General features: G+C 43.9%; 2 protein-coding genes across 2 annotated transcripts in view; one reads left to right on the plus strand and one right to left on the minus strand.

Annotated features, from left to right (window-relative positions):
* Positions 1 to 430: 430 nt before the first annotated feature.
* Positions 431 to 2848, minus strand: LOC124266135 (RNA-binding region-containing protein 3-like). The gene is made up of 2 exons (XM_046700947.1): positions 2789 to 2848; positions 431 to 2287 (listed from the first exon to the last, which is right to left on the minus strand). Exon 2 carries the CDS (start codon positions 2282 to 2284, stop codon positions 899 to 901), a length of 1386 nt encoding a protein of 461 aa, XP_046556903.1. The 5' UTR covers positions 2285 to 2287; positions 2789 to 2848; the 3' UTR covers positions 431 to 898.
* Positions 2849 to 2858: 10 nt separating this feature from the next.
* Positions 2859 to 27972, plus strand: part of LOC124266139 (mitotic spindle assembly checkpoint protein MAD1-like) — a 31362-nt gene continuing 6248 nt past the window's right edge. The window contains exons 1-15 of the mRNA XM_046700949.1: positions 2859 to 2901; positions 3128 to 3348; positions 3863 to 4020; positions 15400 to 15498; positions 15531 to 15608; positions 16678 to 16802; positions 19048 to 19129; positions 20599 to 20729; positions 21029 to 21143; positions 21366 to 21427; positions 22459 to 22545; positions 23192 to 23336; positions 23620 to 23814; positions 24173 to 24252; positions 25706 to 25796. Coding sequence (XP_046556905.1) covers positions 3177 to 3348; positions 3863 to 4020; positions 15400 to 15498; positions 15531 to 15608; positions 16678 to 16802; positions 19048 to 19129; positions 20599 to 20729; positions 21029 to 21143; positions 21366 to 21427; positions 22459 to 22545; positions 23192 to 23336; positions 23620 to 23814; positions 24173 to 24252; positions 25706 to 25796 — 1620 coding nt within the window. The 5' untranslated portion in view covers positions 2859 to 2901; positions 3128 to 3176. The remainder of the gene's footprint in view (positions 2902 to 3127; positions 3349 to 3862; positions 4021 to 15399; positions 15499 to 15530; positions 15609 to 16677; positions 16803 to 19047; positions 19130 to 20598; positions 20730 to 21028; positions 21144 to 21365; positions 21428 to 22458; positions 22546 to 23191; positions 23337 to 23619; positions 23815 to 24172; positions 24253 to 25705; positions 25797 to 27972) is intronic.

A 27972-nucleotide genomic window follows, 5' to 3' on the forward strand; every position in this document is an offset into this window, starting at 1 on the left:
CTGTTGGTGAGTGGACATTCTTGTAGGATTAATACTGTTGGCGAGTGGACATTCTTGTAGGATTAATACATATCCTGCTCCTTTGTGTATGCAGTAGAATGTTTTCAGAGTCAACAATATTCAGACCCCAACAGCAGCTGGGTGTATACCTACTAGGGCTGTGTATTGGCAATTGAATTGTATTGCAATATATTGTGATTCAAGTACCCGCATTGCGATACATATTACTATATATTGAGAACTTAAGTGTTTGACAGTAAGTGACACTAATTGTACATGTGGATCCTATTTTCTACATTATATGTTATGGTTCTGATAACAGCAATCTCAAATTTAGCTGCATATAGTCAGGGATTCTATTTTCTTTTTTATACAATTTATAGTATTACAGTATAACGTTTTGTCATTGAATAACGAAGGAAAACATCTGTTGTGAATGAAAGTCTGTATAGATTTTAATTTTAACCATAAAGATAATCACAAACAATTCATATGTTTTTTACCCAATATACATGTTCTCAGAAAAAAATATTACAATAAGTATCATTTGAAAAGCGTATTGCGGTATACCGGTAACTAATACCTAGTCAGTATCATAAATACTATGTAATAGCATGAGCATGTAGTTGGGATACAGTGATACATCATCAACAAAGTTGTTCATTGTAATCACCCAATTCTTGCTTATTTGAGGGTTATATGACAAGATTTTGACAGTGGAGACCATTTTCTGCCCCTGAATCTCAAAATGAATGCATGCTTTTGTTGAACATATGATTTTGGCATGACAAAGAAAGATCTGATAATCCTCTCTGGTTGGTAAAACACAAACACAGCAATGATCTCAAAATGACCATGTAATACCAGCTAGGCAATAACAAACATTCCACACAAATCCTCACTTCTGCTTAGCTGATCTTGCAAACTGCACCACAATGGGTTTGCCATTAAGAATGTAACCATTTGTTTGTTCCAAGGCAGGAATGGCCTTATCTTCACTTGGGAAAGTGACAAAGGCCTGACCTTTCATTTTACCTTCCTTCATGAGACGCACATCAAATATATTTAGATCTTGTTCGTTTGTCACATCAATGAACCGACCATATATGAACCGCAATTCGTTATCAGTTACTTGTTTAGCAAGGTTTTTCAAATAAAGTCGACAACTTGGCTCTCCTCTTTCATACCTCCTGAAAACAGATAGTTCCTTGAGTTCCGACATTGGTAACCTGCCTCTATCTAGCTCCTCCTGGGAAACAAAGCCATGTCTAACCCAGTCATCTTCTTCAGGAGGGGCACTGTCCTCAAGCTCCTTCTGGACAGGCTCCATCCTCCCGAAGCCTCCTGTCTCTTCGTCTTGCATCAAACGTGAAGTTGACTCTGTGGTGTCCATCTTGGCAACACCAGTTTCCTCCTGAGCTGTGCTAGACACCAATGAAGGAAGCTTCAACTGGATCTTCTTCTGGGCAGGTTTGTCTTGTACCTGTTCAAAGACCTCTGATGGTTTTACGATCTGGTCGGGAGGAACAGAACCTTGAGCTGTAACCTCTGCCAGGGGTTGTATCATAAGCCGGGCTTTCTTGTGACTCCTCTTTCGCTTTCTTGCATAAATCTGATCAGGGACATGGACATCTAAAGATTTTCCTTCACCTCCACTCTCTATTTCCGATTCAGAGCTTGTAGATTTCGCTGAAATATTCGCAGCTGACTTTTCTTCAGCTTGATGTTTCAAATCTGCAGGGATAGGTGGCGTGGTAGTGAGAACACCGAAAGGGGTGGGGACGTTCATCTTGTTCATGAGATGCAGTACTTGAACATAAAACTTAGGATAGGATGCTAAAGCATTAGCAATGTTGGTGAGGATGGAAACTGTGGGTGGGGGGTACATGTAGTGAAGTCGTGGGTTGCGAGGGTAGTTGATGCTCCACTTGTGGTAAACATCATCAAAAGAAGGGGGTACAATAGCCTCTTTCTCTTTCGTATTATTGTCTGCTACTTTCTCTTTTGTCCAAGGCTGATCTGTCTTTATTCTGTCAGGGGCAAGGCTCTCTTTAGCAAATTCTGCTTTTAGTCTTGATCCTAGGACATCCAGCTGATGCAGTCTTGTAAGAGCTTTGGCAGCTTGGGCCTGGTCAGTGAATCCAGCAAATGCTGCATGTTTCATCGGACCTGTAGTCCCCATAAACTGCACGCTGACAGCACCGAAGTGACGCAACAGGTCATCTTTATCCGCTGGTGTGAGATCTGATGGCAGATGCCTAATCAGTAATGTACTTGATACCATTGTCTGGAAGGAGAAAATACAAAGAAGTCACTCATGACAGTTTTTGTTATCATACATGCCGCAACATTAATAATGAACGTGTAAGTGAGAACAGAGATGACCAGTATCCCTTTTCTATCAAATCTATGGAAAGTGTCATGAAGAAAATCAAACTTGTTTCAGAGATAACTTAGGAAACAAAATCATCTTGAAGTTGGCCCATTTTACTTCCTTCCATGGAATAACTCATTATCTAAAACAGCATTGAATCTGTTAACATAAAATGACAATGGAATCTTAGTAATACCACACTGAAATGAGTAAAATAGATTCAACTTCTTACAAATTGTTCGTATTATTAATTTTATTGTGCACTCTGTATCCAAATATCAGTGATCTCTCTCTTATTTTCGATGGAAGTTTCATAAGTGCCATACGAAGACATCCCTCCTATTTAGCTGATATACAATCAAAATCTTCCATTATCTTTCGTAAGTACGCTTTTCACTTCCAATATCCACTTACCTATATTCGTCTGTGAGAGACAACCAAAATGATCGCGCTCTGGTCCAAGGCCGATAACTCTCATTCTTACACCGGAAGCGGTGCAAATTGGAAAATGGCGCTTCCCATGAATTGTAAGGAAAGTCAACATTTATAAGAAATTATTTGTTCAGTTTATCTGTCTTTTAGTAAAGAAAATTATTGTCATCAGCATTATTCTGACATTACTGGTAGAAAGCCTCAGTTTGCAGGAAATATTCGCTCTTCTTTTTGATGAATTACTATTTTGACAAAATGAAGAGGGTGGCCGAACAGGGAATGTTATCAAATACATGATTAAAAAAGAATGTTGTTTTACAGGAACTGAAATGGGGGAACCCTGAAGTCTCTTGCTGCCAGAAACATCACCATGGACATCCCTGGTGACAACACTGCTGTGATTCGGATGAAACGAGAGTTTGATGCCTTTGTGTCAGCCAGTAGGAGACAACAAATAGAAGGGAGCTTCAACCTCAACCAAGCTGAAAATGACGATACAAACACATCCTCATCTCCTGTCGTGTCAATGAGAAACCTCCTAGGTCAGTCAGCCCTCAAAACGTAATCTGAAATATGTATTCATTCAGCCCTCATTGAGGTCAGTTGACCCTCAAAACATCTGTTCAGTTCCACTGCTTTGTAATGCCCTTAAATGAAAGACTTACAATGTAGTAAAACATCTGGGCCTAGATTGTCGAAGCTCTCTTAGCTCTAAGATAGTCGTTACTGCCATACACTAACTTTAACTTACGACTATCTTAGAGCTAATTAAAATTCAAAAATCTAGGCCCTGGCAATAGGAGCTCATGTATTGGCACAGAGCCATGGCTGCTGGTTGAGGAGAGTGGTGGTTCTTGTGCTTTGTAGCAGGAATATTCACCATTCTTCATGGATTGGAATCACAGATTTGATCATGGCGTCAGTTTTGATGGTCTGATTGTCAGTTGAATGTTAACCCAGCAAGTCATGCTTTATGTTGCTGTCAGTATGTAGCAGGTGATGCACTATATTACTATCATTTGAATGTACAAGTGATGCATGATGTTGCTCTTGTAGACAAGGAGAAGGAGGAGAAACTGATGAAAGCAGAGGTGATTACGGCCAAAAGTTTGATTGTCAAACTGGAGACTGAAGTAAACACACTTCGGACGTCTAACAAGAGGACACGTATTGAATTTGAGAAGGACCTTGGCAACTTGACAAATGACAGACAGGTGTTGTAATCATGTATACACATACACTTTAGTTACTGCATGCAGAATGATCATGAGTTTATTTTTCTCTGTGCCAAGGATGACAATTTAATTTCAATGGTAAACTTAACAATTTTTCTTTATCCTGACTCATGCTCTTTTGCTTGTCTTCTTCTTTTTGCGAACATAGTGGAACACTTGTATCTCCTTATTTGAAGCTCCCTTCAAAATAAAATCACTAATTGGTACTCACCACGAGTTGCTCCCCTTTGTTTCCCCTGGCGGGAAAGGTGTCGCCACCCTCTGGCCATGTGCTTCACTCTCTCCTTCTTCGCCCAGTGAGCAGGATGTGAGAGCGCCTCGTGTCTCCTTACACACCATATCCTTTGATAATCTCTTAGTTTTTACCTCTCATAGGTTTCTATAGAGGTATAGCTAGTATCCTTTACTATTTGTATTGATTAATTATCATTATTTCTACTGTTTATTCACGTGTATTCGTGATTGTTCAGCTAAGCTTTACGTTGATGAAAATCTGTCACGATTTGTAGATTACGTTTTTCCCTCCGATCCACATGTAATATGCCCTAGTTCATCGGTAATGCGTTTAATTCACGTTGCAGTTACTGCATTAATTTATCTCATTCTGCATTTAATAAATATCATCTTTGCGTCTTAAGGCGTGCTGCAGATAGATCACGCAAACAAGGGCAAAACATGGCAGAGAGTCCAGATATTCCATCCAGTCAGCTGCTAGCGATCGACCCTCTCCCGTCTGGTGTTCTGCTAGAGACCCTTCCGGTGAAGGCGACGAGGCGCCGATCCGTTACCTGAAAAAAACGACCGGCCTCCCCCAGACATCCGTCATTGCAGACCAAGTCTAAGAGGCCTCATCGTCGCCTCAAAGCGCAGATTGAGGACACCCAGGCAGCGCCAGACTTCAAAGGGAAATCTGAAGACAGACAGCAAGAACTTTCTCAGCGAGATCGTTCCAGCAGCAGAATTGGGCCTCTACGATGATCAGCCGATAATCATCCCGACTTACTCACGGCAGAAGCTGACGGTGTCAGCGACTGTGACTTCTGCAGAGATCACCATGCAGCCTGATGCCTCTACACCGGCGTCAGACGCCATTGATGTGAACCCCCATCGCAGAAAAGACGCCGACGACTTCGATCTACAGATCATCCCAGAAGACATGATGCGGCAGATTATGAACATCATGGAGGAATGCGCCACTACAAACTGGCATGAAGCAGGGTCCGAACCGCCGATGAAGGCTCCAACGTGAACAGCACCCCAGAGGCACCCCCGTCAACACGTAGCAGCCAAGACGATGTCACCTTCAGCGAAGGAAGTCCCGCACCACCTTGGACGAAGGACCTAGATGTACAGCTTCGGCTAAGGCCTTCGCGCCAGCGGCGATGGAGAGGTCATCACCATCTTCGATTTCATCTCTAGATATGGACTCAGACCATCAGACATCACGGAGGCCGCGAAGGTCATATCATCGATCCCCCGGACCGGACGCAAATGAAGCTTAGCGGCGAAGGCATTCGCTGAGAAAGGACATATGATTCCAGATCCTCATCATCTAGAAGAACATCGAGGGACTGCCGAAGGCTTCGAAGCTATCAACATTCACCTCACAAGTCTCCGAGAAGATCATCCCATAGACGCGATCTCCACTTCGTTCATCACCAGGTCGATCACCCGTCCAGATCTCCACATAGCGGCGCACGAGTCAACTAGATGCGCCACAAACCTCATCAGATATACAGACAGCTACACGCGTCCCGAAGAGCATCTACAATTTGTTAATGATGATGGTTTGAGGGATGATGGAGGAATCATATTTTTCTGATGCAGAATCACGGTATTGGATGGTCAATAACCTAGATCTCACATCACCATCTAAAAGTGGCAATACAGCGCCAGGCGTATTTGATGAAGGAAGATGATCCAGATGCAATCACTCTACCCCGATCGACCCGGTGCGGCAGTGCCACAGAATCTAGATGCAGCTTTCCAGAAAGCTAATTGAAAGTTCAAACACCACATCTGCCCAACTTTCAAGCCAAGAAGTTCTCACGCATAACATGGACTCCTTCTACAAGGCCCAGGACATCGATGAGAACTATAAGATCATCAGCGATGTAAAGAACAAGATTTACAAGATGGATGATCGTAAGTTGGCTCATATAGAAACCATGACGAGGCGTATGTTCTTTGGGTTAAATAGATCTAGGGCGATCAATGAGACTCTTATTACTAGATTCCGGGATTCCACGGCCGGAAGATGATAGAATGATTTATTCTGCCTTACTTATGCAAAAGAAAGATCAGCAGTTTTAACGGTCATCTTACATCTGTTTCAGCAGCACTGACCTTAGCTCGTCGTCCAAGGCCTCCTAAGCCTCCTGTAATTGGGGGAGAACTTTACAGCCCCACTTTATACAGCCCGTGGTCGACAACATCCATTTTGACGGAGAAATCGACAAAGTCGCCAAGGAAGTCTCTAAGGATTCCAGGGAAGTCCTTATGATTAGATCGATGGACACACTAGCCAGCGTCATTAGGTCAGACTTCACAAAGATACTCAGGCAGATCTAAGTTCACGGGCCTACAAAGAGCAAGAGACAGGAAGATAGCCAGCTCTAGAGGTAAAGATTCTTTAGAGTAAGCCCATATGGCAACTATAGAGGAGGATCAGGAAGAGGCAGGACACCCAGAGGTTCCGCCAATTATAGGCAGCTGAAACACAGGTTGAACGACTGGAGTCTTCCACCCCAGCCGTTCCAGTACAGCCAACTCAAGTGGGTGGCCGCCTCCAACTACACTGGGAAAACTGGGGAATATTGCAAGACCCTTACGTCACCAACATTCTTCAACACAGATTTTGTATCCTCTACAGGCCAAGCCTCGCTGACAATCAAACCCCCAGGTTAGATTTACAGCGCCAACAACTACCAAAGATAAGAGGCTGTTTCATCACTCCTATCCAAACAGGCCATAGAAGTAATAGATCAAGCAAGCGTCGAACCAGGTTTCTACTCCCCAGTTTTCCTAGTTCCCAAGAAAAACTCCACGGACGAATACAGACTCATCTACAACATGAGCTTTTCAACAAGAACTATCTCACATGAAACCACCGAAGTTTCGGCATGATACATTTACCTCAGTTACGCCAGATGATTAGATCCCTATGGACTACATGGGCAGCATAGATCTACAGGATGCCTACCTGCACATCCCCATTCATCCCGATTCAGGAAATACCTACGATTTACTCTAGAAGGGCTACATTACCAGTGGAAAGTACTCCCCATTGAATATCATCAGCCCCTGGCTATTCACGAGGATAACGAAACCGATTATCAATTTCTACATCGTCAAGGGCTACGCCAGTCGCGTTTTACCTCGACGACGGGATACAAGTAGATCAAGATCCACTGCGTCTCAAACTACAGTTAAATTACATCATAAAGCTACTAACACAACTAGGTTGGTTAGTAAACTTACGCAAGTCGGACCTAGTACCATCGCAAGACCTGCAGTTCCTAGGTATTCGATTCATCACAAATCGCAACCGTATTATGTTACCAGAAGACCGTTGGCTCAAGATACAGCAGACCATTCCACCAGCTCTACTCTCTCCGTTACCACTCGCGACAATGGCAGAGCCTACTAGGTCTTCTCACATCAGCCCAAGACATGACTGTCACAGGCAGATTACAGTTACGCCCCTACAGGTCCTCATCAGCGCACATCTCAGCGATGTACAACCATTCAGTCTACCGAAACATCTCGGGACCGCATCTACTATGGTGGACCAAGAAATCGAATGTCTGCGAAGGGATTTGTTTAGCAGAGCAGGAATACAAAACCCATCTGTATGTAGGCGCGTCACTCAAGGTTGGGGAGCTCATCTCACCAACCACACGATATCAGGATTATGGAATCAGCAAGAATGCAAACTCCATATAAACAGTCTAGAAATGAAAGCTGTAATCAGCAGCCATTCTACATTGGAGCACATTTCTACAAAATGCTACCTAATGATCCATACAGACAATTCGACAGTGGCGTTTCTACATAAACAAGCAAGGCTCAACGAGATCGATGAACCTTTTGAACCTAAACTTTCAACTGTTCGATTTAATACAAGATCTAAATCTACATGTCAGAGCAGTGCACATTCCCGGAGCCAGAAATATACTAGCAGGCGGCTCTCTCGGCCTCATCTACCATCACCGACAGAGTGGATGATCAACAGAAATTTTTGCACAGATAATCAAGAAGCAATTAGGAGGGCGCCGCTAATAGACCTATTCGCCCACAGCGATTCAACAATCAGCTACCGACATTCGTGTCACCAGTCCCAGACCCCCAAGCTTGGGCAACGGCGGCTCTAAGTCTATCATGGGAAGGCCTCAATGCGTCAGCGTTTCCGCCGCCAGCAATAATACCTCAAGTATTACAGAAAATCAGACAAACACAGAGCCTACAACTCACTTTGGTGCGCCCTACTGGTCGGCCAGAACGTGGTTTCCCATACTAATTCAAAGAAATCGGGTCAACCAACACTGGAGCTACCAAAGCCAAGCAAACCTGTTAATTCATCCTCACACCAAAACAAGTGCACGGAAACCCAGCAATGTTCCAACTACTGCGTTATGGACTGTATACAAATGTGTTTAAACAAGAGAGGATATTCTGCCAGGGCGGCAAAAGCAGTCACGCTTGCCTTACGTTACTCAACTCGTAACTAGTACGACGACAAGTGGCACAGTTTCGAAAATTATGCAACAAAGAAAGGGTTTACAGCAAGAGAGGCTTCACAACCTCAAGTGGCAGACTATTTGTGTTACCTACGCCAAAACAAACATTTAAAAGGTTCAACGATATCAACATATCTTGCCGCGCTTAGTTCTGTAATCACCATGAGAACGGGTGTCAAATTGACAAGATCTCCAGTCGCGTGGAAGTCGCGGTAGCTGAGTGGGTTAGGCGGCTGACTTTGTGTGCCGGCGATTAGGTGCCTGACTCTGAGGGTGTGAGTTCGAATCCCGGATGGGGCTCAACTCAAAAAGTACTAGAATTTGTACTTTACAAAGAAAGTGTAATCCCAAATATAACATATGTTACATTTGACCACTTTCTAAATGGCATTGTGTAATCAAAGATCTCCAGAGTTACTGGCCTTACTACGAGCTTTCCGATTGGAGGACCAAAAGCGGAAGTTCCACGCCCCAGCTTGGGATCTGAATGTAGTGTTACAACACCTCACGAGTGAGGTCTATGAACCTTTGGAATCGACAAACTTTGAATTTCTCTCACAGAAAACACTGTTTCTGCTATCGCTAGCCACAGCAGCAAGAATGTCTAAAATTCACGCTCTGGATTACGAGAGGATACAGTTTGATGACAATCATAACACAGCACCTCGGATTAAGATGGATTTCATCAAGCAAAAATCAACTGCCAGGTCAACCAGACAGATTATTCCACATCCGGCTATCCTCTATTCTCGGATCACAAGATACACAAGACCTATCACTGTGTCCGGTAAGAGCTCAAAGTTTATTCTGACGATCCAAAACAAGGAGAAGATTTCTCAAAGCGTTTATTCATCCCCTTATAAGCCCACGAATCAAACAGAAGTGTCACGGACCACAATATCTATTTGGATAAGGACTGTGAGGATCATTCTCCCGTGCCTACAAGGCAGCAGGCTTGGACCCACCAACAGCATCAAATCCACATGAGATCAGGGCACTGGCCTCTACCCCTCAGCCCTACGGTAACTGTTCTTGAACACGATTATGGAAGGATGCTATTGGAAATCTAACATGGTATTTGCTAATCACTACCTGAGAGACATCACTACAGAAGATGTCTCTGGCATTCACCATTTGGGACCACTGGTCCTCGGCTCAGCAACTGACAGTCCCTGAAGTAGGCGTTAAAATATTATCCTCACAAGATTAATATGTATTTTATACATACTCATCTAGCTTATAACTCACGGAGTTTTAGGGCTATGTATATATGTTCAGCTTAAGTATTCAACCTTAAGCATATACTTTGGTATAGTCAAGTTCAGTGCCTCTATCAGAGTCACCTATATATATATATATAATTTATATGTATTGTTCAATATATTCATAATGTAATTTCCCCTTTAATGGCTTTATATAACCTATGGTTTTCTTTATACAGGAAACATCCTAAATCTAAGCCTTCAGGAAGTTCCCGTAGGGGATATTACAGTATATCTATACAAAATCACTAATTATAAATCCAAAGTATTCTGTTACCCACCTCCGTTCCGTAGGATGCTACAAGCAAAAGAGCATGAGTCAGGATAAGGAAAAATATGTAATTTTTAGAGTAAAATTGATATTTTATACTTATCCTGACTCATGAGGTTAGCCCTCCCATCCTCCCCACATAACACTTTGGATTTCCCTGTAAATTCAAGTGTTGGGCTCGCTAAATCAGGAGAGAGTGGAGCACACATGGCCAGAGGGTGGCGACACCTTTCCCGCCAGGGGAAACAAAGGGGAGCAACTTCGTGGTGAGTACCAATTAGTATAAAATATCAATTTTACTCTAAAAATTACATTTTTCTAAGGAACCAAGTCAGATCACTTAGGCTATACACCTCAGTTGCATTGTGAAGACCAATTCTACCACACAACTACCTCAGGACATCTAATTTTCGGGTGCACACACCAACAACATAAGACAGCCATGACATATTACCTTCGCACATGGTACATATTCCTACCTGTGTACTAAATGGGAAAAGACAGGCTAACATGGGCTTATGAAAAGTTTGCTCCAGTTTTCTGTACCACTACTACCAGTTTATTTATTCACTGCAAACAATTTTTGAAACTTATCCTATCTCACAGAATATACTCTCTCTCTTGTAATCGACTGTTGAATGGAAACAAACTGTAAACAAAGTGTCTTTTGAACCCTTCGCCCGAACACACACCACTGCTCCCATTCACGGACAGCCTGGTAGCCTCCTGAGAAGCATGCAGCATTCTGCCTGGATGGTCATGTGACTCCACTGTCTAGTCATTCTCTTTCTTATCACACTAGCGCCCTGTCCTCATGTTCGTGTAATTATTCATGAAAACCTAAAATCTTTTTTGAACATCTGAAAACCCATAATACAAGGATGTGTACTATGAACAGGTTTTTTTTATTGAGATCCACACTGAATTTCGCAAGTTTCAAGATTGTTTGCAGCTGGTAAAGCATTGTACCATGTGCTTATCAGCTGATTTATGTTTTGATTACCAATGATTGGTCGTTTTATTTAGGTCAATAACGTTCTTCAATTTCATTGGCCCAGTGAGTTATGACACATCATATGGTGATGGAAAAGTAACGATTTCCATAGCTTGATTGTTTGTGCAGGTATTTTCATTTCAATTACGAATTCTTTCAAAAGTTAGTGTTTGAACAGTTTGTATTTCGTGAATACTGTTGACTACGGTAACCTTCACAACAACAGGGGGATTCAACGGCAAGGAAAAGTAAAGTTTGCGTTGACTGCAAGAAGACTTTCTACATTTAGTAAGAAAGCCTGCACACATCCTGCATAAACTTCTGTGGTCTTTGCGGTTGAAGAATAGAAGAGGAAGATCAGGTGCAGCCTATGCACCATGTTAAACAACAACAGCTCTCTAATTATATAGAAGAATTAGGCTCTACTTGCGCTAAGAGTAGAGATGACTATGTCATCCTGTGGATGCCTCCAGTGATTCGCCGATCACTACAGTACCAAACCCACCACTCAGCAAACCCTGGTGATTCATCGTACCAGCTAGATTCAGCGATCCCTCGTGCATCGGCGATCGCTCCGGTTGTGACCAGGCATCAGACTTCGACTTGTTCGGCAATCGTTCGGTGAACCCATACACGAACCAGACACCCTTGGTTGTTCTGAATTCGACTGCACCATTGTCCAGAGTTCCAACCTACGTTCAACATGCGCGTTAGACTTCTCGAGATGTTCGGCAATCTCTTCTACTTTGTCAATCCCTCGGCAATCGGTGAACCAACCTCATAGAACGACCACACATATATCAGATTTACTACTTCTAGATATGCCATCAAATTATTCTTAAGTGTGAATTTGGATGCATCGAGTGGATTGCAGATCCCCCGAGTGGCTCGATGTGGAGTACCCACATTCATTGGTATTACAAGATGCGGTGGTTCCTCAAAATTTGACGATCCCCTTGAATTGAATGATTCGTAGAACTTGATCCTACAACTTTTTATGATCACTAAGTTTCGCTGATCACATTCATTGAACAATCAAGGAAACCCCAAAGGGCTCTTCCTTACTTTGGAACCTTCAACAGCCCGCCGCATTTCGACGATCTCTCTTTTTTATTGGCGATATCTCATGAATCGGCTATCTCTCAGGACATCTCCAGACATTCGGCGAACCTATTGAAAATCGGTGAATTCCTCGCTCTCAATTCAGCCATCCTTGACGATTATGACCCAGTTCTCGCCTGCACCACCAACCAGCGATCACGACTTATCTTTGGAAAAGCGACTGTTCACCGATCCATGTTCCACGAATCACTTTGTCTCGGCTATTGCATCTCAGCTTTCGAAGTTGACTTTCGGTTCGGTGAACCTGTCTGCTTTGGTGATCCTGCTCATCTGCACTTACTCGCCATTTCTGGTGTCACCCGCTGTGATATTGCTGGAATATTCCTAAAAGCGGCCTAAAACTAAACTCACTCACTTTCTTATTTAAAGGTCACATGCAACGTAAAACACAACTTTGCAGATTCTGATACCTTTCGGTATGGACTTACTGAAACAAAGCGTCAAAAATGCAAATTCAACTTATAAAGTTGAAAAATAACGCGATGAAAAAAACCGCGCGTAATCGGAGTTCAAACGTTTCACTAATTTTCCCCAGACTTTCTGGGGAATACGGAGTTTCAACAGCTGGGCTGCGCTCATAGCATGTCGCCCAGTGAATATGGAAGTGCAGCGCAACTTGGAGGCGGGCTGTCTGGTGAATACTTCGGTGAAGGCTTTGGTGTGAGCTATTTTTTCATAATGTTTTGTTGATATCTCACAAGTAGCGAGCTTTTATATGTTATGACAGTAAATAAACTGTTTATATAATTTCATTTGTCTATTTCACCACACGTTCTTGCGAGTCACTTTCTCAGTTCGATGCTTAAAAGCAATGTCATTATTTAGCTTTGACACAATTTCTAACTGTGATATAGATATGTCGCTGTCACAGACAAAACTCAATGTCTTGTTTTATTGACACCTGTGTGTCTGCCTGCCTGTCTGCTAATGACAATATTCAATACACAACTCACGATCACTGACCACATGCAATTTGAACTTAACACCAATCAGGCTATACACCATAAACAAAATGCATTGATTTATGGCCCGAGTTAGGTCTCTGTCACATTATGTAATTACACAGACAGGCAGGTGTGATACTTGAACACATGACATGTTATGATGTCTGTTGATTGCAAAATGTTATACACAAAAAATGAGCATGTATTTACAAAACCCAACATCTCTATACACTGTATATACACACACAATCAGCCGTGAAGGCGGCATCTGCTAATGAACCAGCTGTTACACTTGAGTGCACACCCACCCGCTCTGACTGGGTTCGGTATCCCGGCTGCTTCGTTTCGAGGGAGGTAAACCCAAGTACAAAATATTGCACTTTTGATTTGCGATTATACGCTTATAATTTTGTTTATTTGTTTTTTCATAATCAGAAATACATATTATATGTCATGAAGAAGTGATAATTGTGTTTTAATTATGTTTGATTTTTTGGTTGCATGTGACCTTTAAGTAACTACCATCAAATATCATGGAAGTCAACCTGATAATGCACCAGTGACGTCATACAGGGAGTTGAATGGAGGCACATCGTTAGTTCTTGAGAACTCGCTAGAGGACCACGCTGGCTCACTGCATTATCACATGGGAATTTCGTGTGTGTGATGTTTGGGCTGCATACTTGACAGAATGAAGTGCCTGCACACGGGATCTATAACATCAACAAGGGATTACTACATTCTATGAAATAACGAAGAGAGCAATGAAGCGCTGAGCCAGCGTGAAAATGGCTCCATATGCGCAGTTCTTACTACCATCGGCATCCATCAGTACATTCAGTGGTGGCTCGACAAAGCAACTTTTGTGGATGAGTTCCATTCTACATTTGTTCATGAGGTTCGATGATCCCCGTGCGCCGATCCTTTTACTTCCGTTGCTCCATCAGTACATTCAGTGTATCTAACCAATCGAGAAATTCCGACCTCTGGCTTGGGACCTCTCCATCATCATTCGACACCTCGTCTCCAACGACTACGAACCTCTAGAAGAGAAGAACTTTGAGCGCATCACATTTAAGACCTTCCTGGTAGCTCTTGATACTGCTGCACGTATGTCGGAACTCCATGCTCTGGACATAAGTCGAGTACGTTTCGAGAGGAAGAGGCATGGCAAAGTTTTTCTGGGTCTCCTATGGGACTTCATAATGAAGAAGCTGCTGCCAGGACCACCAGATAGACTTTTTACCATATCACGGATGTGATGACATCCAAGACATCACGCTCTTTCCCATCAGGGTGCTGAAGATCTACGCTGCTGCATCACAAGACCGTTGTCGGTTGTGAAAACACCTATTTAACCATTCTCTACAGCCTCATCAGTGGAAGTCTCCCATACCGCGCTAGCCTTCTGGATGCGGTCTACCCTCCTGCAAGCCTACATGTTTGCCTCCTGAGACTTAGCATCAGTGATGGCTCTTCACAACAACTGTTCACTGAGATCTATTATGGACAAACCCCCACTTCACAGATCAAGACAATTACTCCAAGAACGACTAGACAGAGGAGTCACATGACCAACCAAAGGTCGTGCTGCTAGCTTCTCAGAAGGCTACCAGGCTGTCCAGGAACGGGAGCACTGGTGTGTGTGTCGGGCGAAGGGTTCAAGAGCGACCTGAAACTTTGTTTAATGTTCGTTTCCACTCAATGGTCCATTATGAGAGAGAGAGTACACTACATGAGATAGGATAAGTATTATAAATATACAATTTATAGCTAAAATTTTCAATTTTTATCAGAATTTCTTACATTTTGGTGTTGTAAAGGTGTAACTTTCACATGGTCTGTCAAAGACATTGTTGTAGATCCACACTGAATGTCCCCAGTATTTATCTTGTTCATGCATTAACAGAGTGAGAAGGTGAGTTACATGTGAGAAGTTTACACATTGTTTTAAGTATATAGCTAGCAGTGCAATGGTCGGGCCGTTGTGCCTCATATATGTGATGCCTTACTGATGATGTTGCAGCGGGAGTCAGAGAAAGTTGAAGAACTGAAGTCCCGCTTGCAGTATCTTGCTGACAGAGAGAAGACTGCTCGAGAAGAGCTGCAGGAGCTGCGCCGAGACTCGGAGTGCAGAGACTACAACAGGTAGGGGAGCTGAGGGCGGCAGCTGCAGAGGAGAAGCAGCTGGCTCTACAGAAGGACAAGCTGCAGCTGGAGGAAGATCTACAACAGGTAGAGGGGTGTATTGGTAGATGGAGGAAGATCTACAACAGGTAGAGGGTGTATTGGTAGATGGAGGAAGATCTACAACAGGTAGGGGGTGTATTGGTAGATGGAGGAAGATCTACAACAGGTAGTAGAGGGGTGTATTGGTAGATGGAGGAAGATTTACAACAGGTAGAGGGTGTGTAGATGGTAGATGGAGGAAGATCTACAACAGGTAGAGGGTGTATTGGTAGATGGAGGAAGATATGTGGTAGTAGATGGAGGAAGATCTACAACAGGTAGAGGGTGTATTGGTAGATGGGGGAAGATCTACAACAGGTAGAGGGTGTATTGGTAGATGGAGGAAGATCTACAACAGGTAGAGGGTGTATTGGTAGATGGAGGAAGATCTACAACAGATAGAGGGTGTATTGGTAGATGGGGAAGATCTACAACAGATAGAGGGTGTATTGGTAGATGGGGAAGATCTACAACAGGTAGAGGGTGTATTGGTAGATGGAGGAAGATCTACAACAGGTAGAGATGGGTGTGTATTGGTAGATGGGGGAAGATCTACAACAGGTAGAGGGTGTATTGGTAGATGGGGGAAGTACAACAGGTGGGGTGTATTGGTAGATGGGGAAGATCTACAACAGGTAGAGGGGTGTATTGGTAGATGGGGGAAGATCTACAACAGGTAGAGGGTGTATTGGTAGATGGAGGAAGATCTACAACAGATAGAGGGTGTATTGGTAGATGGAGGAAGATCTACAACAGATAGAGGGTGTATTGGTAGATGGGGGAAGATCTACAAGAGGTAGATGGGGAAAGATCTACAACAGGTAGGGGTGTATTGGTAGATGGGGAAAGATCTACAAGAGGTAGATTGGGGAAATCTACAAGAGGTAGATGGGGGAAGATCTACAATCTACAGGAGGTAGATGGGGAAGATCTACAAGAGGTAGATGGGGGGAAATTCACAAGAGGTAGATGGGGAAATCTACAAGGGGTGGGGTAATCTGAAGGAGGTGGGTGGGGTGTGAATATTGTAAATTGTTCAAATTGTGTTCCTTTAATATCATCTGTCCATTTGCAGGCCAATGAGCAATCATGGGAGAAGATTACGGAGCTGAGGAACCAGTCCATGAGGACTCAGATGGAACTCCAGATCTGTCAGACAGAACTGGAGGAGACCAAGGCACAACTCAAGCTGCAGCTCAAGTAGGTTGTTGCCATGATAGGTACAGTTGTGGATTCTAGATCATCAGGGAGGGAAGTGGAGTGCCGGTTAGGCTCCTCAGGTCTAAGGCTAGATTCCCTTCATGGATGAAAGGTGTGAGGAGTGTCTACCAGTCGTAATAGTATTGCAGTATTGCTGCAGAGAGTGGTGAACTACCGGATTCATTTGCCTGGATGGTTTTTAGGGTAATGCATGTATAATGCTTCTTGAAATCTTGTAGAAAGAGCAATGGTAGTAGTCTTATACTGAAAGGTACTTCTTGTCAACCTCTTTACATGATGGGGAAACATGTCAACATCTTAACTTGATGGGCTAACATGTCAACCTCTTGACATGATGGGGAAACATGTCAACATCTTGTCATGATGGGGAAACATGTCAACCTCTTGACATGATGGGGAAACATGTCAACATCTTGCCATGATGGGGAAACATGTCAACATCTTGTCATGATGGGGAAACATGTCAACCTCTTGTCATGATGGGGAAACATGTCAACCTCTTGACATGATGGGGAAACATGTCAACATCTTGTCATGATGGGGAAACATGTCAACATCTTGACATGATGGGGAAACATGTCAACCTCTTGACATGATGGGGAAACATGTTAACCTCTTGACATGATAGGGAAACATGTTAACCTCTTGTCATGATGGGGAAAGATGTCAACATCTTGCCATGATGGGGAAACATGTCAACCTCTTGACATGATGGGGAAACATGTCAACCTCTTGACATGATGGGGAAACATGTCAACCTCTTGACATGATGGGGAAACATGTCAACCTCTTGTCATGATGGGGAAACATGTCAACCTCTTGACATGATGGGGAAACATGTCAACCTCTTGACATGATGGGGAAACATGTCAACCTCTTGTCATGATGGGGAAACATGTCAACCTCTTGACATGATGGGGAAAGATGTCAACCTCTTGACATGATGGGGAAACATGTCAACCTCTTGTCATGATGGGGAAACATGTCAACCTCTTGTCATGATGGGGAAACATGTCAACCTCTTGTCATGATGGGGAAACATGTCAACCTCTTGTCATGATGGGGAAACATGTCAACCTCTTGTCATGATGGGGAAACATGTCAACCTCTTGAGATGATGGGCAAGCATGTCAACCTCTTGACATGATGGGGAAACATGTCAACCTCTTGACATGATGGGGAAGCATGTCAACCTCTTGACATGATGGGGAAACATGTCAACCTCTTGACATGATGGGGAAACATGTCAACATCTTGTCATGATGGGAAGCATGTCAACCTCTTGACATGATGGGGAAACATGTCAACCTCTTGACATGATGGGAAACATGTCAACATCTTGCCATGATGGGGAAACATGTCAACATCTTGACATGATGGGGAAACATGTCAACCTCTTGCCATGATGGGGAAACATGTCAACCTCTTGACATGATGGGGAAACATGTCAACATCTTGCCATGATGGGGAAACATGTCAACATCTTGCCATGATGGGCAAACATGTCAACCTCTTGACATGATGGGCAAGCATGTCAACCTCTTGACATGATGGGCAAGCATGTCAACCTCTTTGACATGATGGGCAAACATGTCAACCTGTTTGAGTGGGGAAACATGTCAACCTCTTGACATGATGGGGAAACATGTCAACATCTTGCCATGATGGGCAAGCATGTCAACCTGTTTGAGTGGGGAAACATGTCAACCTCTTGACATGATGGGGAAACATGTCAACATCTTGCCATGATGGGGAAACATGTCAACTTGACATGATCTTGACATGATGGGGAAACATGTCAACCTCTTGACATGATGGGGAAACATGTCAACATCTTGACATGATGGGCAAGCATGTCAACCTCTTGACATGATGGGCAAGCATGTCAACCTCTTGACATGATGGGCAAGCATGTCAACCTCTTGACATGATGGGGAAACATGTCAACATCTTGACATGATGGGCAAGCATGTCAACCTGTTTGAGTGGGGAAACATGTCAACCTCTTGACATGATGGGGAAACATGTCAACATCTTGCCATGATGGGGAAACATGTCAACATCTTGACATGATGGGCAAGCATGTCAACCTCTTGACATGATGGGCAAGCATGTCAACCTCTTGACATGATGGGCAAGCATGTCAACCTCTTGTCATGATGGGCAAGCATGTCAACCTCTTGGAGTAGGGAAACATGTCAACCACTCCATTGTGTAATTTCAGACGATCAGCTGAGACTACTGCCCATCTGAAGGAGCTTGAAGATTTCCGTCTACGAGCTGTACAGGCTGAACAGAAAATAAAGGTATGGATGTCACAGTTGTAAGTCGAATGGGAAGCGATGAGAGTAGGGTGGCCTCAGACATACTTCAGATTGTCTGCATCTGTTGCAGGATGTAGGGTGGCCACAGACATACTTCAGATTGTCTACATCTGTTGCTGAAAGTAGGGTGGCCACAGACATACTTCAGATTGTCTACTTCTGTTGCAGGATGTAGGGTGGCCACAGACATACTTCAGATTGTCTACATCTGTTGCAGGATGTAGGGTGGCCACAGACATACTTCAGATTGTCTACATCTGTTGCTGAAAGTAGGGTGGCCACAGACATACTTCAGATTGTCTACATCTGTTGCAGGATGTAGGGTGGCCACAGACATACTTCAGATTGTCTACATCTGTTGCTGAAAGTAGGGTGGTCCACAGACATACTTCAGATTGTCTACATCTGTTGCTGAAAGTAGGGTGGCCACAGACATACATACTTCAGATTGTCTACATCTCTACATTGCTGAAAGTATCTGGGTGGCCACAGACATACTTCAGATTGTCTACATCTGTTTGTAGGGTGGCCACAGACATTTGATTGTCTACATCTGTTGCTGGAAGTAGGGTGGCCACAGACATACTTCAGATTGTCTACATCTGTTGCAGGATGTAGGGTGGCCTCAGACATACTTCAGATTGTCTACATCTGTTGCTGAAAGTAGGGTGGCCACAGACATACTTCAGATTGTCTACATCTGTTGCAGGATGTAGGGTGGCCACAGACATACTTCAGATTGTCTACATCTTGGTCACAGACATACTTCAGATTGTCTGTATCTGTATCTGAATATTGAGTATCTGAGTATTGATTCAGATTCCACAATATCGAAACATCATCTTGTTATAATTTTTCCCTTGGACAATTTCTTAGTATTATAGAATGTGTTTATAAAACAAGTACCAATTATGTTTGATGGCTTCTTGACACATGAAATTATTTGAAAATCCTGAAATTTGGGCATGTGAAATAATGTTAAATAATTTGCTATTGAAAGAGTAATACCTTGAGCTCTACCTGCTACTGCTGTATGAGGTGTAGTAGTATATTACTTGTGCTGTGAGAACTCCCAGGGTTGTCTGTGAGTGTAGTAGTATATTACTTGTGCTGTGAGAACTCCCAGGGTTGTCTGTGAGTGTAGTAGTATATTAGTGAACTCCCCAGGGTTGTCTGTGAGTGTATCCCAGGGTTGTGTTGTGAGTGTACTTGTGCTGTGAGAACTCCCAGGGTTGTCTGTGAGTGTAGTAGTATATTACTTGTGCTGTGAGAACTCCCAGGGTTGTCTGTGAGTGTAGTAGTATATTACTTGTGCTGTGAGAACTCCCAGGGTTGTCTGTGAGTGTAGTAGTATATTACTTGTGCTGTGAGAACTCCCAGGGTTGTCTGTGAGTGTAGTAGTATATTACTTGTGCTGTGAGAACTCCCAGGGTTGTCTGTGATTACTCCAGGACCTGGAGGACCAGGAGCGTCTGCACCAGGAAGATGTCACCATCACTCGTGCACTGAGGACTCAGTTGGAGAACCTCCCCAACCTGGAGAGGGAGCTGGACAAGCTGAAAGAGGATAACAAGTACTACAAGTAAGTGCTGTTGGACCACCTGTTGTCATGGAGAATTTAGACAGTTGTCATGGGGACAGCTGTCATGGAGACACTTGTCTTGGTGATGCCTGTTATGGTGACGTTTGCCATGGGGACTTTTCTTATGGGAACACTTTTCTTGGTGACAGTAAATCGGACATGTATCATGGGGAGAGTTGTATGGGGACAGGTGTTGTGATGTTGTTAATGATGTTGTTAGGCTATACATAATCTATTTCAAACATTATCTGAATATCCTAAAAGATGTGGATTTCCAGTTGTAAGTGTGTGTTGGTCAGGGAGACGGAGAAGAACACCCTGCTGCTGGAGGAGCAGATTGAGGGTCTGACCAAGAAACTGCAGCGGACTGAGGACAGGATGGTGGACTACACCCAGCTGCAGCTGGACAATGAGGTGGGTAAGCATCATGGCTAACTCTGAGTGCATGGTCCTCCATGCAACACAGTTCTGAATCTAACACTTATCTCTCTGTACATAGTTGGGTAAGAATGTTTTTACATGTATTAGCTTGGAAAATTATATCTAATTGCCAAATGTAACAGCTCTTGAAATTTGTCTTGGAAGTATCCCACTATGAGTCACTGAGCACTGATAGTTACTTTGCTACTTGAACAGAGTTTAAAGATCAACCTTGAGAGATGGCAGGGGAAGTCAGCAGCTGGACTTGGGAACCCTCTGTGAGTCATACACCAGTTAGATACAACTCTTCGCTGCTTCATGCACAGACATAGACAGTCCTAGCTGTGTTGTACACAGACACAGACAGCCCTAACTGTGTTGTACACAGACACAGACAGCCCAAACTGTGTTGTACACAGACAGCCCTAGCTGTGTTGTACACAGACACATAGAGCCCTAGCTGCCTCATACACAGACACAGACAGCCCTAGCTGTGTTGTACACAGACACAGACACATAGAGCCCTAGCTGCTTCATACACAGACACAGACAGCCCTAGCTGTGTTGTACACAGACACAGACACATAGAGCCCTAGCTGCTTCATACACAGACACAGACAGCCCTAGCTGTGTTGCACACAGACACAGACAGCCCTAGCTGTGTTGCACACAGACACAGACAGCCCTAGCTGTGTTGCACACAGACACAGACAGCCCTAGCTGTGTTGTACACAGACAGCCCTAGCTGTGTTGCACACAGACACAGACAGCCCTAACTGTGTTGTACACAGACAGCCCTAGCTGTGTTGTACACATACACAGACAGCCCTAGCTGTGTTGTACACAGACACAGACAGCCGTAGCTGTGTTGTACACAGACACAGACAGCCGTAGCTGTGTTGCACACTGACACAGACAGCCCTAGCTGTGTTGCACACAGACACAGACAGCCCTAACTGTGTTGTACACAGACAGCCCTAGCTGTGTTGTACACATACACAGACAGCCCTAGCTGTGTTGTACACAGACACAGACAGCCGTAGCTGTGTTGTACACAGACACAGACAGCCCTAGCTGTGTTGTACACACAGACAGCCCTAGCTGTACACAGACAGCCCTAGCTGTGTTGTACACATACACAGACAGCCCTAGCTGTGTTGTACACATACACAGACAGCCCTAGCTGTGTTGTACACAGACACAGACAGCCGTAGCTGTGTTGTACACAGACACAGGGTGACAAGTGTTTGAAACGGATCAGTATTATTTTGTAGAAGGTGCTTCCACTGAATGTTGCTGTGTTGACCAGGTCGCCGACAGAGTTGTCCCTCCAGGTGGCGGAGCTGCAGAGTGCCCAGATGCTGGCGACGGTTGAGTATGGCAAACTACAGTCCAGGTGTGTAGCAGGGTCACTTGTTCAGCCACTGATTTGCAGAGCACAGTTTGTGTAAATCTCAAATATTTGCTTAAACACTGATTTTTGATAGATAGAAATGACATTTGGGGTAACAGAGCAAATGCTGTATTGACTCACATTGCTGTATGGACTCCAAGTGCTATAATTACTCACATAACTGTATTGACTCACATTGCAGTATTGACTCACATTGCTGTGTTGACTCACATTGCTGTATTGACTCACATTGCTGTATTGACTCACATTGTAGTATTGACTAACATTGCTGTATTGACTCACATTGCAGTATTGACTAACATTGCTGTGTTGACTCACATTGCTGTGTTGACTCACGTAATATCAACTCACATTGTAGTATTGACTCACATTGCTGTATTGACTGATGTTACAGTATAGACTCACGTTGCAGTATTGACTGATATTAAAGCCGACTTGTACATGTCTCACCTGTGTTATACAGCACAGTATGGATGGTTACTGCAGTCACATAGGTGTAAACTAAGTGTGAAGCAGCACACAAGCTTCAGTACAGGGGAGATCCATGGATGTGTATTGCATCAACGTTCAAATCAGCCTTTTAGACATTGGTTTCAAAGTTTAGTTATCCAAGTCTGTTGCTGTACAGGTTCAACTCCCTTCAGGCAGAACTGCGGGAAAAAAACTGCAAGTACCAGGCCCTGGTCCAGGAGGCGAGTGCTGGGAAGACTGGGTCGCAACATCAGCAGGATCTCATAAAGAGGCTCCAGCGGAAACTGTTGTTGGTCAGCAAGGTAGGAATTACAAGAGTTAGTTCAAAGTGATATCGAACAGATGCAAACACAGCTATCACATCAGCACTGTTTGTGAGTAAAACGCCTCTCCATGTGGTAATCTATTCATAATTAGATGTTCCTATTTATAAGTTGATATTAACTTCATGCGTAAACTATTAACATTTAGTCTCTTGATTTCAAATGTTGTATTTTTGTATCAGGGAACTTTTGTATCCAACTATTCTGTATTTGGTTGACTCTGAGTTGATGGAGGGAGCCAAATGTTATTTGTTTTTGCCAGGAACGCGAGGGCTACAAGCGAATCCTGGATTCGTATGAAAGTGAAGTGACGGTGAACGTTGGTGCACTGCAGGCGAGCCGTGTCCAACAGCTGGAGCAACTCCTCCATGACTACCGCGTTCAGACAGAGTCCCTGGAGGCGGAGCTTGGACGCACTGCCCACGAGGTGTCACAGACCAAGTCCAAGTGTCTAGAGGTGGGTGCTGACGAAAGTGCTGAAGGTGTCGTTTGTGAGTGGAGTGTTGACACCCCATTCCACTAGCAGTCTTTGTGCTACGATTAAATCTTAGTTAATGAGAAGGAACTGTGATTGTCTCAGCACTTAGACTGTTGAAGAATGGAGGATGTGGGTGTGTTTGCACTGTGAATCTGTTAAAGTATAGGTTGTGATTGTGCGTTTGTGCTTCAACGCTGTTAAAGAATGGGGCATATGTCTGTGTTCACACTTCGACTCTGGATGAATCATGACTAACTCAATTCTCTCATGTTTTCATTACATTACACACCAGATTGAAATTTGGGAATGATTTTATCATTATTTCTGCCCCTGACAGCTGGAGACACTGACCACCAATAAAGGGGAGAAGGCAGAACAGTCAACAAAGAGTGACCAGAGAACTATACAGGAACTGAAGTAAGTCTTGTAAATCTTCTGTATGTGCAGAGATGTGGAAGAGGTCCCAAGTTTCTGAGGCTATCCATTTATATAAATTAACGAGGATAGGTTGTATAGTTGTGTATCATTGTACAGTTCAGGGTAAAAGATACTTGAAGAGAACTATACAGGATACTTAATTTGAAATATTTATTTAATAATTAAAGATAATTAAAAAATTATCTGGATGAAATTTGTGTTATCAATAATATTTTAATGAAATATTGTGATGAAATGCACAATACACAAAGTTCATCACAATTCATGTAATGATTCTAAATTATGTTCAGAATGTGATTTGTGCATCATGTGCAATGTCTCCTCTCACCAGTGACGTAATACATGTTTATTTAGGACTTATGTTTGCTTTTTTGCCTTTTTTGAAGTTATTTCCCTGTAGTATGTTGATAAACGATCAGTATCGATTATTGATCTCAATGATACATACTAATAGCCAGCCCTATTACTGTACTGTGGCTAATGAGTTGTGTCATTGTGCCTTGACAACATGGATTGTATATCATTGTGCCTTGACAACATGGATTGTATATCATTGTGCCTTGACAACATGGATTGTATGTCATTGTGCCTTGACAACATGGATTGTATATCATTGTGCCTTGACAACATGGATTGTATATCATTGTGCCTTGACAACATGGATTGTATGTCATTGTGCCTTGACAACATGGATTGTATATCATTGTGCCTTGACAACATGGAATGTATCTCATTGTGCCTTGACAACATGGATTGTAATGTCATTATGCCTTGACAACATGGATTGTATGTCATTGTGCCCTGACAACATGGATTGTATGTCATTATGCCTTGACAACATGGATTGTATGTCATTGTGCCTTGACAACATGGATTGTATATCATTGTGCCTTGACAACATGGATTGCATGTCATTGTGCCTTGACAACATGGATTGTATGGCATTGTTCCCTGACAACATGGATTGCATGTCATTGTGCCTTGACAACATGGATTGCATGTCATTGTGCCCTGACAACATGGATTGTATGTCATTGTGCCTTGACAACATGGATTGCAAGTCATTGTGCTTTGACAACATGGATTGTATGTCATTATTCCCTGACAACATGGATTGTATGTCATTGTGCCTTGACAACATGGATTGTATATCATTGTGCCTTGACAACATGGATTGCATGTCATTGTGCCTTGACAACATGCATATCAGTGTTTGTCATTTTGTTGAGACCACATTGATTGTTGCATGGTTACGGTCCAGGCTTGAATAATGACATGAAGCATATGATAACAAGGCATCAGACTCATATTCACTCGTTTGGTGTCAACAGTTGCTAGACCAGATAGGAGTCCATGACAGCTTTCTCTTCTTCATTGCATCACACCATCTCAGTTTTTGATGCATCATCTGTATTCTGTTGTTTCTCTGCAGAGAGAGAATCATTGAGCTGGAGTTGGAATTGGAGAAGAGGAACAAACAGGTCAACCTCCTGGAGGCGCGGATAGAACAGAGGAACCTCCAGGTGAGTGTTGGAGAGTGTCCAGTAGAACAGAGGAACCTGTAGGTGAGTGTTGGAGAGTCTCCAGTAGAACAGAGGTGAGTGTTGAAGAGTCTCCAGTAGAACAGAGGAACCTGTAGGTGAGTGTTGGAGAGTCTCCAGTAGAACAGAGGAACCTCCAGGTGAGTGTTGGAGAGTGTCCAGTAGAACAGAGGTGAGTGTTGAAGAGTCTCCAGCAGAACAGAGGTGAGTGTTGAAGAGTCTCCAGCAGAACAGAGGAACTTGTAGGTGAGTGTTGGAGAGTCTCCAGCAGAACAGAGGTGAGTGTTGAAGAGTCTCCAGTAGAACAGAGGAACTTGTAGGTGAGTGTTGGAGAGTCTCCAGTAGAACAGAGGTGAGTGTTGGAGAGTCTCCAGTAGAACAGAGGAACTTGTAGGTGAGTGTTGGAGAGTCTCCAGTAGAACAGAGGAACCTCCAGGTGAGTGTTGGAGAGTCTCCAGCAGAACAGAGGTGAGTGTTGAAGAGTCTCCAGTAGAACAGAGGAACCTGTAGGTGAGTGTTGCAGAGTCTCCAGTAGAACAGAGGAACTTGTAGGTGAGTGTTGGAGAGTCTCCAGTAGAACAGAGGTGAGTGTTGAAGAGTCTCCAGTAGAACAGAGGAACCTGTAGGTGAGTGTTGAAGAGTCTCCAGTAGAACAGAGGAACCTGTAGGTGAGTGTTGCAGAGTCTCCAGTAGAACAGAGGAACTTGTAGGTGAGTGTTGGAGAGTGTCCAGTAGAACAGAGGAACCTGTAGGTGAGTGTTGGAGAGTCTCCAGTAGAACAGAGGAGCCTGTAGGTGAGTGTTGGAGAGTCTCCAGTAGAACAGAGGAACCTGTAGGTGAGTGTTGGAGAGTCTCCAGTAGAACAGAGGAACCTCCAGGTGAGTGTTGGAGAGTGTCCAGTAGAACAGAGGAACCTGTAGGTGAGTGTTGGAGAGTCTCCAGTAGAACAGAGGAACCTCCAGGTGAGTGTTGGAGAGTCTCCAGTAGAACAGAGGAACCTGTAGGTGAGTGTTGCAGAGTCTCCAGTAGAACAGAGGAACTTGTAGGTGAGTGTTGGAGAGTGTCCAGTAGAACAGAGGAACCTGTAGGTGAGTGTTGGAGAGTCTCCAGTAGAACAGAGGAACCTCCAGGTGAGTGTTGGAGAGTGTCCCAGTAGAACAGAGGAACCTGTAGGTGAGGTGTTGGAGAGTCTCCAGTAGAACAGAGGAACCTCCAGGTGAGTGTTGGAGAGTGTCCAGTAGAACAGAGGAACCTGTAGGTGAGTGTTGGAGAGTGTCCAGTAGAACAGAGGAACCTCCAGGTGAGTGTTGGAGAGTGTCCAGTAGAACAGAGGAACCTGTAGGTGAGTGTTGGAGAGTGTCCAGTAGAACAGAGGAACCTCCAGGTGAGTGTTGGAGAGTCTCCAGTAGAACAGAGGAACCTCCAGGTGAGTGTTGGAGAGTGTCCAGTAGAACAGAGGAACTTGTAGGTGAGTGTTGGAGAGTCTCCAGTAGAACAGAGGAGCCTGTAGGTGAGTGTTGGAGAGTGTCCAGTAGAACAGAGGAGTCTCCAGGTGAGTGTTGGAGAGTGTCCAGTAGAACAGAGGAACTTGTAGGTGAGTGTTGGAGAGTGTCCAGTAGAACAGAGGAGCCTCCAGGTGAGTGTTGGAGAGTCTCCAGTAGAACAGAGGAACCTCCAGGTGAGTGTTGGAGAGTGTCCAGTAGAACAGAGGAACTTGTAGGTGAGTGTTGGAGAGTCTCCAGTAGAACAGAGGAACCTCCAGGTGAGTGTTGGAGAGTGTCCAGTAGAACAGAGGAACTTGTAGGTGAGTGTTGGAGAGTCTCCAGTAGAACAGAGGAGCCTGTAGGTGAGTGTTGGAGAGTCTCCAGTAGAACAGAGGAGCCTGTAGGTGAGTGTTGGAGAGTCTCCAGTAGAACAGAGGAACCTGCAGGTGAGTGTTGGAGAGTCTCCAGTGGAGCAGAGGAGCCTGTAGGTGAGTGTTGGAGAGTCTCCAGTGGAGCAGAGGAGCCTGTAGGTGAGTGTTGGAGAGTCTCCAGTGGAGCAGAGGAGCCTGTAGGTGAGTGTTGGAGAGTCTCCAGTAGAACAGAGGAACCTGTAGGTGAGGTGTTGGAGAGTCTCCAGTAGAACAGAGAGCCTGTAGGGTGAGTGTTGGAGAGTC

The sequence above is a fragment of the Haliotis rubra genome, unplaced genomic scaffold (genome assembly GCF_003918875.1).
Source record: "Haliotis rubra isolate DU_JTF1 unplaced genomic scaffold, ASM391887v1 Scf1231, whole genome shotgun sequence".
Classification (NCBI taxonomy): Eukaryota; Metazoa; Mollusca; class Gastropoda; order Lepetellida; family Haliotidae; genus Haliotis; species Haliotis rubra.

Bases quoted from the DNA above. Each gene is read 5' to 3' on its own strand.
- LOC124266135 (XM_046700947.1), bottom strand. From the start codon at position 2,284: ATGGTATCAAGTACATTACTGATTAGGCATCTGCCATCAGATCTCACA.